General features: G+C 40.8%; 1 protein-coding gene across 4 annotated transcripts in view; it reads right to left on the bottom strand.

The window, feature by feature from the left end:
• The window catches only part of Cpr (Cytochrome P450 reductase), a 576,566-nt gene that overhangs the window by 191,087 nt on the left and 367,338 nt on the right, over positions 1 to 18,141 (bottom strand). For all 4 annotated transcript variants that reach the window (XM_067141922.2, XM_067141924.2, XM_067141923.2 and 1 more), the window contains one exon: positions 12,984 to 13,133. In XM_067141922.2, the coding sequence (XP_066998023.1) occupies positions 12,984 to 13,133 (150 nt within the window). The remainder of the gene's footprint in view (positions 1 to 12,983; positions 13,134 to 18,141) is intronic.

Below are 18,141 nucleotides of genomic sequence, written 5' to 3'. Positions count from 1 at the left end.
TGGAATACACTGGAGACGAGAATGTATCTTTTAAAAAAGTTAACAAATGTTACCGTCGTTATCCGGAGGCTCCTTGGACATCGAAAGTACTGTAATGCGTTTGTTTAAGGGCAGAGAAGCAGGCTGTTTCCATCAGGAAGAAGTGGTGTCCTAAACGAGCTCACACCTAGGAACGACTTCAAGATATCCAAGCGGGGATGGAGCACAGTCCAAAAAATTCGATCTGGCGGCTCTCGGAAGATTGTGGTATGTCAACAGGTTCTGCCTGTAAAGGCGTTAAAGTGATCAGGCTTCACCCATACAAAATATAGTATCTGCAATTCATAAAATAAATGTAGGCCTACTACTGACATGGAGGCGTGCTCTAAGTTTTGCAGGTGAATATTTTAATCCGTACATGTGGATCCCACACTTCCTTTTATGAATGATGAAGCTTGGTTTCATCTGATTGCTAGTGGCTTTACATAGCACCGCACAGATAGGTCTTATGGCGACGATGGGATAGGAAAGGCTTAGAAGTTGGAATGAAGCGGCCGTGGCCTTAATTAAGGTACAGAACAATTATTTACTAAAATACTGGTGTGACAATGGGAAACCACGGAAAACCATCTTCAGGGCTGCCGACAGTGGGATTCGAACCCACTATCTCCCGGATGCAAGCTCACAGCTGGTTTAATCTGAGTGGTTATGTGAATGTTGTGAGTAGCCTGTATTGGGACAATGAAAATCCTCACGCAGTTCACGAAGCTCAGCTGCACGACAAAGTCGGGGTATGATGTGCGATTAGTGTGAAACGGATAATCCGTCCTATATTTTTTTCAAGACACTGTGAATTCGGAGCGCTATGTGAATAACATTTTGCGACCATTCGCTCAATTGCTCGCGGATGAAGAAAAATAGTACGCTTGCTTCCAACAGGACAGTGCAACAGCTCACTGCAAGCTGTTCGTGAGATTTTCGATGAACGGGTAATTACCCGTGGACTTCGGACCCCTCGTTACCCCGAGGGGCGTATCTTCGAGATAACAATACAGGAACAACCCGCGAACTCTTAGGTTCTCAACGTACTTGCGGGTACCCTGCTACACAGCATACTGGCGTACACTAAGTTGAGAGCAAGGGAGCCAACGTTGGCTGCTCCAAGGAGAACTCTGTTGGCGAAGACTGGCCCAAATTTACGAAAAAATATTGCACTGGGAGCTCTCTGGGATATGTGTGTTTTGTTCATGATTATTAGCTGGTATTATTCATATGTTTAACGTTCTTTCATCTGCCAGTAGTTTTTAGATAATATTAACAATCTAGTAAATCTACCGACTGTACTTACATTCCATCCTATGAAAGTCAAACCAACTGCACGTGGCTGTGTTTGGCTCACTCTTATCTTCTTCGAGATAACAGTGTTGCAAGTTTCATAAGCCCCGTACAAGGTCCGCTCCTAAAATTGAAGTTAAAGAATCTAGTTTTGAACATCCGCTACGACTAATAACCATCCACGTCTTGACACGTGCACTGCCTCCATTCAACAGAACAACTTTCTTCAGTTTACTCCGGATATTCCTGACGTCGTAGGTAGTGAACCAGGTAGTTAACTCAGATATTAGACCTGATGACGAATAGCGAAAGTACAAGGATGCAAAAACATGAGGGGGGCGGGGGGAGGCAGAAGAAAACACAGGTGATTAAAGAATGAAGTAGAAAGAAAGTACACGGAAGCTAAGGAAGAATAGATGCGTCTTACGGCGATGATGGGATAGGAAAGGCCTAGGAGCTAGAAGGAAGCGGCTTTGGCCTTAATTAAGGCACAGATCAAGAATTTGCCTGGTGCGAAAATGGGAAACCACGGAAAACCACCTTCAGGGCTGCCGACAGTGGGATTCGAATCTACTATCTCCCGGATGCAAGCTCACAGCCACGCGTCCCTAACAGCAAATTTACTAAATTCTTTTTTTTTTTTTTGCTAGGGGCTTTACGTCGCACCGACACAGATAGGTCTTATGGCGACGATGGGATAGGAAAGGCCTAGAAGTTGGAAGGAAGCGGCCGTGGCCTTAATTAAGGTACAGCCCCAGTATTTGCCTGGTGTGAAAATGGGAAACCACGGAAAACCATCTTCAGGGCTGCCGATGGTGGGATTCGAACCTACTATCTCCCGGATGCAAGCTCACAGCCGCGCGCCTCTACGCGCACGGCCAACTCGCCCGGTACTAAATTCTTGTAGGAAAGGTAGATGCATATAGGAAATACAGGAAAATCAAGGAGAAAGGAAAACGTGTATGAATATTAAGAGCTCAGATGGAAAATCACTTCCTACGAAAGAAAAGGCAGAAATATGGCAGGAACATATTCACAATTGTATCAAGGGGAAGAAGTAGAAGATAACGTTTTGGAACGAGAAGAGGCTGTAGATGCTGATAAAGTGGGAGACCCACATTTTTAGGTCAGAATTCGACAGAGCTTTGAGAGACTAAATAGGAACAAGGCACGTGAAACTGATGACATACACTCAGAATTACTGACTGCCGTAGGAGAAACCGGCATGGCGAGGTTATTCCGTTTAGTGTGCAAGATATGAGGTGCTATTTCCACCTTTTGAAACAAATCACTATTTCGTTCACATACATTACAGCAGTTGGATACCATCGAATGCCATGAGCAAACCAGACCAGAAACATGCACAGTAATTTCCTAAAAGTTGTACCATACCCGATCGTGGGTATGTTCCATGTGCCTTTTATTATAAGTTTTTTGCGTTTTTCCACAACTTTCTTAAGGTGGATATATGGCCTTTTGAACAATCCTCATATGGTACAGGAGAAGTGCCGTTCAAATTTAGATAGTATGTTGTTATACCTATTTCCAATAAAGCAGGTGCTGACAAGTGTGAACACTACCACACCATTAGTTTAGTGAAACTCACTCGGCCGGCCTGACTACTTGTTCAAGTACTTCATCAAGTGCTTGATGGCTGTTAATATTATTCAACTCGTCTGCTTCCAGCTACTTGTTCAAGTAACTTAAACGGCTACTCGAACCCATATAAAGCAGTTTTCATAGATGAATACGTTCCTTCACATATTGCTGGCAGAAGACTGACCCAAAAATAATGACAAAGGCAGCAAGAAAGAACGGTATAGTAATAGCCTTTCGTTACTGTGTTTGGTTACCACCGAATGACTTGATACAGGGGATATAATACATGTGAACTAGTTTACATGAACATTAACTAATGAATTAAATTCTAATTTCTAAATTCTAATTCTAATTTCAGACTTTCCAAAATCCTCAGACTGTTGAAGTTCTTGTTCCAGTACTGAACAATCACCAATCACTGCTTATAAACATTCCAGCAAGGAGAACTACAAAGTCTCGGAAGGTAGTAGCACACAGCACCACACTCCTACATGGCTATGTTTTTCAACATTCATATGCAGTTTGAAACATTCAGTCAATTAAATGAGTGCCTTCATAATCTTCTATCTGCAACTTGGAGAGATTATAAAAAATGAAATCTAACCGTAGTCTTCTACTTCTACCCTCCAAGGATGAGTTTAACAGTCGAGTGAAGTATCCTCCTCTATTCACCTTACACCTTCCCAACAAGGTGAATAATATGCACAGCACTTAGCATTCCTCTCTTGAAAACGAATACCTTTTCTGCCAGTTTTCCCACCAGTTTGTACCAGCAATCATTCTTGCAACTTTTATGTCTTATATCCAGTTCATACATAAGATATGTATCCCTGCTCCGCTCAGTTCTCACTTCCATATAATAATAATAATAATAATAATAATAATAATAATAATAATAATAATAATAATAATAATAATAATAATAATAATAATAATAATAATAATAATAATAATAATAATAATAATAATAATAATAATAATAATAATAATAATAATAATAATTTAAAAGAAGCGCCTTGATGAACGATATCTAACACAAAGTTTGCAACAACTATTTCAAGAAGTTTGGACTTTTCTGCATAGATGTCTCTATTAAAGGACTGATGTCATGCACTCTGGTGTAAAGTGGAACTACTAAAAAACTTAAAGAAATCTGGTATTTATACTTTGTTTAAACTGAATTGGTTTTTCCTTGTTTGTGATATTTCTAAGGTTGCAACACTTCTAGCTCTTCCCGCCGACTTGGGATTTCAACCAATAGCAAAATTCATATATTTATTTTTCTGCCAATCACATGCTTCTTGTAAATTTCGACGGTCCAATAAAAATGAGAGGGTGTGTCTGGTCTTAGTCCAGAGCCTTCTCGAACCATCCTCTCGGGTATAAAAGCTGACGCTTTTTCGAGTTAACTTGTCTTATTGATCGTCGCGTTACTGTGTGTTAAGAGAGGAGGAGGTAGCCTCATCCATCGGCAAGCAGAACATCACCTAAGGTAATGGCCACCGTTTTTATAACTCTGTAGGTATCTCTGCCAGCTAATTCGAGGGGAGGGTTTCCTATGTTTAATAATGTAGCTGTAAAATTCAGAAAATGTAAACTTTTAGTTTTTTTCTCATGTAAAAGTTCAATTAGTAAAGAGTACTTAACTGAAATCCGGGGATAGAGAGTACATTACCCTCTCGAACTCTCCTTCAATTTAATTTGGAGGCGACTACGATTTTGTAACTGTTTTCACTTTTGTATATGGTAACTTATCTTGTCCATCCAGTCACCTCAGTAGTTTAGGATTAGCCACTGTATTGTCGGGCCACCAGCCCAAGTAGGGTTTTAGTCTTGGATTTCAAGGAGCGCCAAGTTTCCGCCTCCATACCTTTTGATTTTTGGGCCAGTAATTGAACCTGTTATTTTTCACGAAGACCCGGTAGAATAGGCACTCGATACCCCCGTGTAAACTTAAAAGACAATTGATGTGGTTTTTTAAACTGTAGTTTGTGCCTAGAGAGGCCTGAAAGTGTAAATTTTAGCGAACAAAGACGCTCTAATCACAAATGTAAAAATTAAAGGTTGCCTTGAGTAGGCTGTAAGGGTTCGGGAGCGCAATCTCCTTGGTAGAATTGTAGAGCATAGTCTCTCTTATAATTTGGGTAAATATTGAATGATGTCTTTGGAAGGCCGTTACTTGTAACTTTTGGAGCAAAAGGGGCTCTTGAAGATTGTGATTTAAATTTCCTGTAAAACAAATGGGGAGATTCGTCTCCTTGCCTATTTAACTAAACGCCAGAGTAGTGATGTTGGGATCTCTACACAAAGCTACACAAAGCAAGACTCAAAAATGTAAAAGATGACCTAGAGGAATATGCTAGGAAGAGAAAGGAATACAAGATGCTCTTGAAAAGCAAGAAATCACAATTTATAGAAAAAGAAGCACTAAGAGAAGCAGATGAAGCACGCAAGGACCCCTACATAGCACTCAGAATAAAGGTCACCAGAACACCAGATGAAATCCAAATGGAAAGTTGGGAATGCCACTTCTCTCCAATTTTAAATAAAAGGCAGACAGACAAATCACACCGAATGAAGAAGAAAAGACCTCCCAAATTACAACAGAAGAGGTTGAAACAATAATCAGAAACACAAAAAAAAAAAGGCAGCAGGATCAGACGGGATTTATAATGAGATGTTAAAGGAATCAACAGGAGTGTTAATGGAAATATGGACAAAGTTAGTCAATAAATGCCTCAGCTCAGGAGAAATTCCAGATAGCTGGAGAAAGTCGACAATCAAAGTCCTATACAAAGGATCAGGGGATACAAATAATCCGAATTCTTACCATAGTATAGCATTTGAAAATAACAAATTTAAAGTCTACACAAAGTTACTCAACAAACGTATCACGGAGACAATAGATCCATTGATTCCAGACCAACAATTTGGTTTTAGAGAAAGAAGGTCCACCTTACAGGCCATATATAATCTTCTTAATGACATCGACCAAGCGCTGAGACATCCAAAAGGCAAATTCAGAACCGTCTTCATCAACTAGACAAAAGTGTTTGATTTGTTGAATAGGACAAAACTCGTAGCAAAAAATGGAATCCATGACAAACTGAGGAAATGAAGTTCCAACAGCCATAAGAAATATACTGACATATAACAGAATACAAATAAAGGACGGAATAACAACTTCAAGAGAGATCCTGCAGACAAATGGGGTACTACAGGGGGATCCCATCAGCCCTACCCTATTCAACATCGCAACCGCAGATATCGCGAAGATCTTAGAAAATCGAATTCGGTTTTTTTTTTGCTATTTGCTTTACGTCCCACCGACACAGATAGGTCTTATGGCGACGATGGGACAAGAAAGGCCTAGGAATGGGAAGGAAGCGGCCGTGGCCTTAATTAAGGTACACACCCAGCATTTGCCTGGTGTGAAAATGGGAAACCACGGAAAATCATCTTCAGGGCTGCCGACAGTGGGGTTCGAACCCACTATCTCCGGGATGCAAGCTCACAGCTGCGCGCTCCTAACCGCACGACCAACTCGCCCGGTCGAATTCGTTATATCTATATATGTATGCAGACGACATGGTCATAGGTTCCTCAAACAGACTTGAATTGCAAGAAGCACTAAACGACTTAAATAACTGGGCAGAAGAAAATGACTTCAGTATAAATACGAACAAAACAAAATACATGGTGTTCCGGAAAGCTGGAAGATTAGCAACAGAGGATAAAATGACTTTAGGAGGGAAAGAACTGCAGACAGTAAACTACTATAAATATCTAGGAATCACCCTACAACCAACACGCAATTCATTCAGGATACACGTAAAGGAAAGAGTAACAGCTGCTATAAGAGGAATATATGACATAAAGAACATAACCAGTCTATCCCTCCAAACGGCTATGATCTTATTTAATGCCAAAATATCGCCAATGCTGACCTACGGGTTAGAATTGATATGGGAAAACCTATCTTTTTCAGACCTAAACTCAATGGAGAAAGTAAAAGCGCGATATCTGAAAAGAGCACTCGGAGTGGCAAGAACAACACCTTCCAGGCTTGTTTACGAATTGGCAAGAGAAACCTTCTACATCGAGGACTTACGTTACAAGCTATCCCTGCCATCTACTGAGCAAGCGACAAAACTTATCCTGACAAGAGAGAAGAAGCGCGAAGAAATCCCTCTGGACTTCTATGGTACAGATGCAATGATCAACAGGAGATGGGTAAAAGAAAATCAAGAACTTAGGCATGTAATAACAAGATTGGCAATTCATGGTTTTCACCATAAAATTTTTAAAAACAAAAAGTTTCATGAACCAAACAATGAATGTGTATGTGCACTGCGACAAATAGGCTACCATATAACCATGCGTCCTAAACGAGAAAGATCGATAGTGGACTATAGCAAAGAGTAACTATACGCACAACTGTTAGGTGCGAATTTTCCTTTTACTTCATCTATGTACATTAGTATGCAATAATAATAATAATAATAATAATAATAATAATAATAATAATAATAATAATAATAATAATAATAATAAATCCAATATTAGAAGGACAGGTATAGAACTCAAAATAGGGAGATTGGTCACTTCTGTGGAGAACTGACGAATGAATACGTGGTAACTGGTATCCCAATGACAATTTTTGTAGTAGACAAGTAGTGCGAAGAAACTGGTGTGGACATCTAAAGAATATGTGATTAAGATCTGCAACTGTATCAGCTGAAAATGAGCAGAACGGAGATCGTAGTACTTTGATTTTGTGGAGGTGCTGAGGGCAAGAACCGTGATGAAATTCCATTCTTGCGATTGCTCTGATGAATTGGCACGAGTAGGGACGCTTATGGCGCCGTAGTGCATTTGGAATATCTGGATGGATAGTGGTGTAGTGTTTTCTACGTTGTTGAGAGGTATCATGCAACACATCGTTCCACGCCGTCAACTGTCGTCGACGAAGCAACAAGGTGTAATCCGATGCCGGAACTGTAGTGTATGTCTGTTGGCCTTCGGTGACTGCTGATCGTGAAGTTGTGTCTGCAAGCTCATTGTCTTCGATTCCAACATGGTCTTTTACCCCATACAAATTAAACTTTCTTCCCCTGTGTCTCAATTCGATGTACAACTTCAATAATTTCGTGCACGAGAATCAAGGATGTTTTCCCGAGTTAATGGTTTGTAGACTCTGCAATGCTGACCTGGAATCGGACACCACCACAATCAACCGCTCAGGTAGAGTTGCAGCATATTGTAGGGCCAACGAAATGGCTGTACGCTCGGCCGTAAATATGGATGCTGTCAGAGGGAGCTTCAATTTGCCACAGCTGCCTGATAGTACATCGATATAAGAACTATCCACTGTATTACAGTCCTTTCATTAATTTGTGTAGATATATCGGGCGTGTGGCCATTCTGCCGGGTAACGTTTCAAACTTACATAGTTGCACTTCACAGTGACCTCGAATGATGTTTCTAGTCGTATATCCTTAATCGTAGTTTCATACGACCACTTAAAACTGGGAAGGGCATCTGTAGTGCTTAAAATACGCCTACGACCACTGATGTTGGTAAATTCAACCACTAGGATCGCCAGACATTTCTTTCTCCAGTGGCGTGTAGTCAGTACTAGGGTAGTCAGCTTTGATATCCTGTGGAGTACTGAATAGTTGTAGTATTAAAATGGCGTATGGCTTTAGTGCCGGGAGTGTCCGAGGAAAAGTTCGGCTCGCCAGATGCAGGTCTTTCGATCTGACTCCTTTACGCGACCTGCGTGCCGTGATGAGGATGAAATGATGATGAAGACACATATACCCAGTCCCCGTGCCAGCGAAATTAGCCAATTATGGTTAAAATTCCCGGCCCAGTCGGGAATCGAACTCAGGACCCCTGTGACCAAAGGCCAGCACGCTAACCATTTAGCCACGGAGTCGGACAGTTTCAGTATTGAAACAGCTTGGAAATATATTTCCCCGCTAGACAGTGCCTTCGCAAATGGAGGGGATGTTCAAGTGTTTCAACTAGCAGGGCATTCGTAGGTGTTGACTGTGTTGTTCCTAGTCTAAGGGCCTTGCACTGACATTTGTCTAGTTTAGTTTTTTTTTCTAGTTTAGTTAATGTTTTGGAGGCCGTAGCAAAACATCCATTTCCTTAATCCCGGAGAGGTCGAATTAAGGATTTGTACGAAAGCAGCGCGATTTTCGGGTCACAACCCCACCAAGAGCCACTAATGGCTCGTAAGATATTGACTGCAATATCACATTTACAGAGGATGTGATGAATGTGTGGAGACTATGTTAATTTATGATAGATGAGAAGTCACAGATATGGCACCACCACCTTGTAGGGAACATGTAGGTACCCATATGAAGCATGTCATGTGGGTGTCTCGAATGTCGAGTGTAGATAGAGAATGCTGATTTTCCTGCTGATATGGTTAAACCATGGTTATGAAGCCAAGGAGTGAATGTCTGCATGGCAATCGCCATCGGTTCTTGACACTTGTTCAACGATTTAGCTTCTGTATAAATGCAAATACCATCGGCATACTGAAGAACTTGTATATCAGGAGAAAAGATAGATTTCAGGTCTGCTGTGTAAATGTTAAAAAGCAACGGTGCCAAGACATTCTTGTGATGTCATTCGAAGACCAAATGTCATGCCACTGTGAAATATGATGAAATGTCTATCTTGCAGCAGACAACTGAAGTTCCAAATAAATACTACTGGGAGATGTAGGAAGCGTAATTTGTCTTCTAAGGCCGAGATAACCACGCTGCCATACACATGAAGTGATCAGTGTACAATGCCACAACATAATTGTTGTTGCTCAGACCAAGTTGAATGTCTGTAATTTGATGTACAAGTGTATCTATTGTACCTCTCCCACGACGAAACCTCAGCTGCTGAGGTGGTAGGTAGCAGCTTCTGATATTCTACCCACCATTCTAATCGATGCTTAACCATTCTTTCCATAGTCTTGTACAAGCAAGATATCAAGGACAGTGAGCGATATGATGAAGATAGTCGTGGATTCTTCCCCTTCTTCAATAATGGTAGCAGACAAATAGGTTAAAATGTCAGAGGATGCACTCTCTGGAACCATCTCCTGTTCATCACCTTAAGTAGTTTCGTATGTTCAGCACTGGACATTGGGTAGTGGACGTTATCAGGACCTGGGCCTGTATTATTGCTCGTCCTTCAGGCTGTAATAAGTTCTTGTGAAGTTTAAATGGACAAAGTAGTGTATGTAAGTTCTCTTCATGGCCATTCTGTGGTGTACAGACTATATGAGCTCAAGCAGTTGCCATATGTCTCAATATGTCCTCTTATTACTACGTACATGAAAATGTAAATTGAGGGCAGTTCTGTGAGTTTCGAAAACGACGCATACTCCGCCTCATCATAGCAGGAGAGATAGAGGAGTTGATGAATTACAACACTGGCGCCAACACTGCCGCTTTTTAAGTTGGAATAAGTGTTTGTTTTCGCTTGAATTTGTTGTAGGATGAGGAAGCTAATTTTGAACCATCCTGTTTATACTGATGGAGTTATTCATGTCTGTCATCTCACCAGGGAGTTTGTGATCATTTGCTGTATGCATATGGTCTGTTCTGTGGAATTTTAAGGCAGGCTGCTCGATCAATGGAGTCAGAGTGTTTTGTAGTCTCTGATAATTTCGATCGCTTTGTGGTATTCCTCCAGGATACAGATCTATTGCCTCCTTGTAGCTTGCCCAGTCAGCTTTCGAATTTTCCAATGATATGTTGGGTAGATGGTATGAGGAGTGGTTGATGAATTGGTCGACATTAATAATATTGGAATGTGGTTAGATCCTAGAGTGTCCTGTAGAACGTGTCCAGAGAAGTCTAGTACTATTGAAGGAGATGCGAAAGTAACGTCTACTGCTGAAGGAGCTTGATTAGATCGGGAAACTCAGGTAGGAGACCTCATCATTCATTAGTTTTTTTTTTCTTCAGCTACACCCATCAGTTGTGTTCCATGTGAGTCGGTACAACTACCCCAATTTAAGTGGTGCGCATTGAAGTCCCCGAAGACAAATATAGGGTGTGAAAGTTGTGAAAAATTTCAACGCAGTTCTTGTTCAGTTACAAGTTGGTTAGGTGGTCGGTATACTGAAACAATAATTAATGGCGAATCTCTGTAATTAACCTTAATGACACACGTTTCCAATCAAGTCCCATAAATGATAAATCATAAATGATGTTCCCAAAAAGAAGCCTTTGTCCCTTAAGCCCCTTGCCACAAGCGAGTTAATGTCTATGCAACGTCTAAATAATAAAAATAATCAGAATGAAGACAGAGAATGATATTTCATTTTATAGATAATTTAGTATTTCTTACATTACATGAGCATTCAGAGTAAACGCATAACACAGCCAGATCGAAGGGGTCATTTATGACCAGAGGGCCAATCTGGTAACAGACCCAATAGTTGCAACAGAAGCCACCAAGTATGATATATAAGCCAGCTATCATGTTGCATGCAACTAATCTGACAACTTAACTTGCCTATCCAGTTAGCGGTTCAGTTTTTCTTTCTTTTTTTTTGCTATTGGCTTTACGTTGCACCGACACAGATGGGTCTTATGGCGACGATGGGACAGGACAGGGCTAGGACTGGGAAGGAAGCGGCCGTGGCCTTAATTAAGGTACAGCCGCAGCATTTGCCTGGTGTGAAAATGGGAAACCACGGAAAACCATCTTCAGGGCTGCCGACAGTGGGGCTCGAACCCACGATCTCCGGAATACTGGATACTGGCCGCACTTAAGCGACTGCAGCTATCGAGCTCGGTGCGGTTCGGTTTAAGAAGTAAGGTGTTAGCTATGAAAAGCATTACAGCCTTGGTGCTGAAGCAGCCTTGTGGACTACAGCAATATTAACAGCAAGGGTACTTATCTTTGATGAAGAAGCAGGCTGGTGTACTGATACTGATTATCTACAAACTGACCTACAGCATTGTTCACGAATACAACTGCTTGAGAGGACTCCAGTACATTTGAAAACAAAACAAGAAAGGGAACGCGAACCGTCCATTACATTTTTAAAAATGTATATTAACTAGAGTCAGGACCAAAAGAATCTCAAACACGGAAGATTCTTTTCTCCGAGCTAGTTTTGATGCTGTAGACCGTGTGATGTGAAGAATTTTAACTAAATAATGAAAATAGCTTTATTTTTTTTTGCGAGTTGCTTTACGTCGCACTGACACAGATAGGTCTTATGGCGACGATGGGGCAGGAAAGGCCTAGGAATGGGAAGGAAGCGGCCGTGGCCTTAATCAAGGTACATTTGCCTGGTGTGAAAATGGGAAACCACAGAAAACCATCTTCAGGGCTGCCGACGGTGGGTTTGGAAACCACTACATCCAGAATGCAAGCTCACAAAAATACCGATTCTCACAGTATGTGTTTGGTCCACGAGAACTATTTTATTTTGTTTTATTTTATTTCGCTCAAGTCCGCCGGCAAGCCGGTTAGGACCCCCCTATCCGCCACCTGAGATGCGCCACATGAGAGTATCACCTCTCCCCCTGCTGCGCCAGCGTAGTAGGTACGTGGCGGTAGAGGTGGGATCCCTCGCCGAGTCCGAAGGAAAAACCAACCCTGGAGGGTAAACAGATTAGAAAGATCATTTACTTCATCTTTGTTAGTTCCTCAATTGCGGCTGGCGTCAGGATGGGCATCCGGTCATATAAACATGCTATGTAATTTCACCCCATCTCATCCCCGACCACGTATGAGGAAACGGGACTAAGAGATAGACATTCCCAACTGTTCCCATGCCACACAAAATTTCTTAATGTATCATTTTAAGATATCCTGTCCCTAGTTTTACATTTCTGACGAAGGCCACCATACTGATACTTCAGTGAACTGACAAGTGTGAGGTAAGCGATCAGGAATTACAGAGGATCACTTAAAGCACAATGTTAGTCCATACCACGTTCTACGTTCGTCAGCTTAACTCATTACCGTAACTTAATTAGCATTCTCATAGGTGAATAAGGACACACAAGAATATAAGGTGATGTACTGACCGCATAATTCAGTCCAGTAAAATCTGTGTCTCCATTTTGCAGCCATTCATAGAACTCCATAGCATTATCTGTGGGGTCACCTTCACCATAAGTAGCAAGGCAAAATACAGCCAAGGAGTTCTTTATATCTTTCAGGGCCGTTAGCTCCTCCTGTAAAAAAACAAGATGAGAAACTAATTAATAGGTATATGCATTATTAAAGTTTAATTATATTTAATATACGGTATAGATTTAGACAGAAACTTTGGTTAATGATACATGTCCGCCTCCTGTGGACAGAGTAAAGCAAGAAATAATAATAATAATAATAATAATAATAACAATAACAATATTTTTACGTCCTACTAACTACTTTTTCAGTTTTCGGAGACGCCAAAGAGCCGGAATTTTGTCCCGCAGGAGTTCCTTTACGTGCCAGTAAATCTACTGACACGAGGTTATCGTATTTGAGTACCTTCAAATACCACCGGACTGAGACAGGAACGAACCTACCAAGTTAGGGTTGGAAGGTCAGTGCTCTATCGTCTGATCTACTCAGTCCGACCAAAAAAAGAAAGCAAGAAATACTACGTTACGAATGATTGTCCTGAAATACGACAGAATTCTTAATACATATTCAAAACCACAAAAATCCATAGCCTATATTTAGGGACCGATGACATTTGTATACGAAGGTACGCTGGACTGGCTACTCACATTAAGATTTTCGTCAGTTCGTTCTGAATTCGAATATTTCACGAGAGTTTAATCCTGATGTAAACAAATAGGCGGAGCACCTTGGCTTTGCACGTGGACATAGACGTAGTTGATTGGAGAAGCAACCGTCGCACTAACTCGACTGTATGCGAGCTCAAAGAAAATTAGTGCGTAGCATTAATTTCATTTTATCTTAATTTATTACGTTTAGATAGCCTGAAAGAGTACGTAATCAAATTAAAATATGGTTGTCATATATACCGGTATATATCTATATGATTAAAAAAAAAAAAAAACAGTGATTAAATAACGAGAAATGAAGACACAAGGCGCGGTGTAATGCAGGAAGTCTTCTCATAGTGAGGGAAAGTCCCAAGCTGTACAGTGTGGAGATAAGGTGTTGCATCTTGTAGCAGCAGTGTCAGTTAGAGATGGGCACTATCGACTGAAAACCACTATCGACTAGTCGGGCGATAGTCCCTTCAAACTATCGACTGAATAGTCGAACGTTTTCAGTCGAACAAAAGTATTCATTACTTCCTGTTGAGAAGACTGAACAGTCGAATGATTTCAGTCGAAAGAAAGTATTCATATAACGCAAGTAGTCAGTCCATGAAAAACATTCGAATGTTTCCAGTCGAAACTCTCCGTATCAAAGGTGGAGAATCGTACTTTTACGAATTCGACTGATTTTAACGCAATTTACCAATAATTAGAAATCACTTGTATAGACATCCATTATAACAAAATTAATGTTAAATTGAGTGACTTAGAAATTTATTCAAAGGGATCCACGTTCGCAGCCGAGGAGTCCACATCACTCCACATTAGGAATAAGAAGCTGTCCCAGGTCCGTATTCCATTCACTGACAGCGGATACCATATCCTTAATGCAGTTTTCCGTGGGGTTTTCTACATTCATTCCTGGCAAATGCCACAATAGTACTGTACCTTGGGCGCATACCCCAATCCCAGACTTTTATAATCACACTATCGAGGAATTCACAGTTGCGCAGATTAAAATCCGATTTACGCACTCGTCCGTACACGGCGCTAATAAATAGGGAGATGCTCTTAATACGAATAAGCATCATAGGAATGGTCTTTCTTGGTGCTAAATGGGCAGTGAAACGTAGAAAGACAACAATGAGGCTCTATTCTCGAACAGTGCTAACAATAATAATATGTAAAATTTGTTGCTGTAGTACACAACCAAGATATATATGAGACTAGCCAAACACACTACTACTGTATTTTCTAGATTATTATTATAGTTATGCAGATTTTTATAGTTATGCCTTATTTATGAATAACGTAATTAATATAAACAAATATGCAACGAAATAAAGAGCACATAAAACGACAAGAGAAAATCGCCACATTAAGTATGTACCTATAAAGTTAACATATATTACATATCCGAAATGGCCATAAACCGATAGTTCCATTCGCTTCCGCGTCGCTGTGACGGGAGTACGACTGAATTCAGTCGACTTGTTTTGTGCTGACTGGACAGTGAAACGTGGAGAGATCCGTGACGGGAATGCGACTGAATTCAGTCGACTTGTTTTTTAAAGTAGTCGACTGTTACGATAGTTTCAACTATCGACTAGTTCGATAGTTATCAGTCGATAGTGCCCATCTCTAGTGTCAGTATTCATAGTGAGAGAAATGGAGCAAGAGGTAGGACCATCGCGTGTAGTGAAGCACAAAAGAGCAAAACCGCTCAGAAGTGTCCATAGACAGTGCGTTGTGAATGTTTTTAATAAAATAAGTGAACAGAATCCAGGTTTAGCCGTAAAAGAGGTAGAGAAACTAAAGTAAGTGCAGAGTTGTGTGGTGTGTCTGCTAGTTCGGTTCATAACATGCGGACAGAGTTTAGAAAGACAGGGAAATTAACAACGCCGGGAAAGGAACGTAAACGATCTCAAAGAGTCGAGAAGTACGATGATATCGTCAAAAGTGGTATTAGAAGGAAAATTCATGAATTCTTTTTTCGGAATGAACCACCTACTTTACGCAAAGAATTAGACAGTGTGAATAAAGATAAAACTTTACCCACCTTCAGTTTAACTACATTGTACAGACTTTTAAAGGACATAGGGTTCCAGTTTGTTAAAAGAGAACATAAACCTGTGTTAATGGATAGGGAGGATATTGTGATGTGGAGACGGAAGTATTTGCGTGAAATTAGGAGATATCGTGCAGAAGGTCGCAAAATTTATTACTTGGATGAAACGTGGCTTAACGAAGGACACGTAACTTCGAAAGTATGGGTTGATTCCACTGTTAAATCCAAGAAACAGGCCTTTGTTTCTGGACTTTCAACTGGCCTGAAGCAGCCGACTGGAAAAGGCAGAAGGCTTATCATTGTTCATGTAGATAGTGACTCTGGTTTTGTGGAAGGTGGAGCTCTCGTGTTTGAATCTAAAACGACACGAGAGTATCATGAAGAAATGACAGGTGACGTTTTTTTAAATCGTGGTTTTCGTCTATCCTACTGAAACTCGAACCCGGGAGCGTGATTGTAATGGACAATGCATCTTACCATTCTGTTCAAGTGGAACGAATCCCTACAATGGCAATGCGGAAAGACCAGATCATTGCTTGGCTCGACAGTCACCAAATAGAAAACAAGGCTGATATGGTCAAAGCAGAACTCATTGAACGGGTGAGGTCAGTGCGAGACCAGTATGACAAATACATTTGCGACGAAAGAGCACAGAAAGCGGGCCACTGTGTTCTACGACCATTGCACTCTGAATCCCACTGAACAGATATGGAGTCAAGTGAAGGGTTACGTTGCGAGAAACAACACGACCTTCAAGCTACAAGACGTACGAGCTCTTCTTTGCACAGCCCTTGAAAATGTGACAGCAGATAACTGGAATGACTGCATTAGAAACACAACGAAAGAAGACCAGATGTGGGAGCTAGATGGCCTAACAGATGAAATTGTCGAGAGATTTATCTATCATCACTGATAGCGGCCAGATTAGTAGCGACTCATCAGACAGTGACAGTAATGAGAATGGAGGAGATACATCGTGTGATATGGAAGGAATTAAGCCCCTGTAGGACTACTAAGAAAGGTAAGCATATACAGTATGCATGGACTTCTTAACTTTGTTAAGACCGCAAATGCCTGTGTTTCTTGTCTTTTTGAGTTGTTTCCTTTCGATAGATGTTACAGAATTATCAACAGTTCCGTCTGACATGTCCAATCATGCTATATGTTCTATCATGATAGGAACTCTACAAGATAAGAGATATACATTTCAGTTCGAAAGTTGGTATTCTATTAGGTTACAGTCTACCGGGCGGACATTTCAAACAGCTGTCCTAAGATAAACCTTCCTACGTGTGTAATTTTGTGCTCTAGCCTACGATAGCTTTCTTTAATATTCAGAAATGAATAAATAAATAAATAACGTTGGCCCGAATCTTCAGCGATAGATCACCCTTAAAACCCCTCCGTTTCGTTTCACACAGCTCAAAAACTGTTCCTCGTCTATTTCAGGTCATATGCGCAGCGCTGTATGTCCGAACACGAGACGTTGACGGGGCGGAGGTCGATACTACACTCTCAGCGAATCACAACTCTTTCTTTGGCTGAGGCGTGGACATGCCTTGTTTACATCAGGATTAAACTCTCGTGAAAAATCATAATAGCAAGTCCATGCTGCACCTGGAACGGAAACTCTGACAGGTCAAAAACAAATTATTGATCACTAGTATCTTCACATTCAGAGCGAGTTTTTTATAAGACTGATTTAATAGCTCGGGAAAATATATTTCTACATCGGATGAGTTATCAGGTGATCACAGAATGAAAAAGAAAACAATACAAACACAACTAAGTTTTGATATTGCTACAGGGAGGTGAGCCCCCAGCAGACCCCTTGTGGATATCGCTTCGCGTGCAATTCATAACATCATTGATAAGTGTTAAGACGAAATGTTCTGAATGACCATTTACTTTGCTAACAGGAGATTAATGATGGCGAGACACTAATGATCACATATTTGAGTTATAAATTTACCATTTGTTTACACTGATTTTCTTATTGAAAGACAAAGCGCTATAACGGATTTTTTGAGTTTGGGGATGCACTGAAACTAAAGCAGACACTTAACACTTATTTCATCACTGTTCATCTTAAGGATGCACTGAATCTAAGATGCAGGCACTAGTGAAAGTTATTTCATCCGTGTTCATCTTCTGAATCAGCTGCTGGGAGTAATATACAAGGGCTGTAAATAAAGTAGTGTAGACACTCGCAGGAGATCGGGCATGGGAGCGGTCGATGTGTAGTGTGTACCTGACGGGCATCCATTTGGAAGTGTTGTTGCTGTGTGGCGTTGAAGTGAAGAGTGTCCATTTCACCGTTGTAAAGCATGTTTTTAGAAGGTGATCAGTGTTCGTGGATTAAAATCAACGTTGCCCGTGGCAAAAATGCAT

Source organism: Anabrus simplex, chromosome 2 (assembly GCF_040414725.1).
Source record: "Anabrus simplex isolate iqAnaSimp1 chromosome 2, ASM4041472v1, whole genome shotgun sequence".
Taxonomy (NCBI): domain Eukaryota; kingdom Metazoa; phylum Arthropoda; class Insecta; order Orthoptera; family Tettigoniidae; genus Anabrus; species Anabrus simplex.
This window is presented reverse-complemented; position numbering and strand designations above follow the sequence as displayed.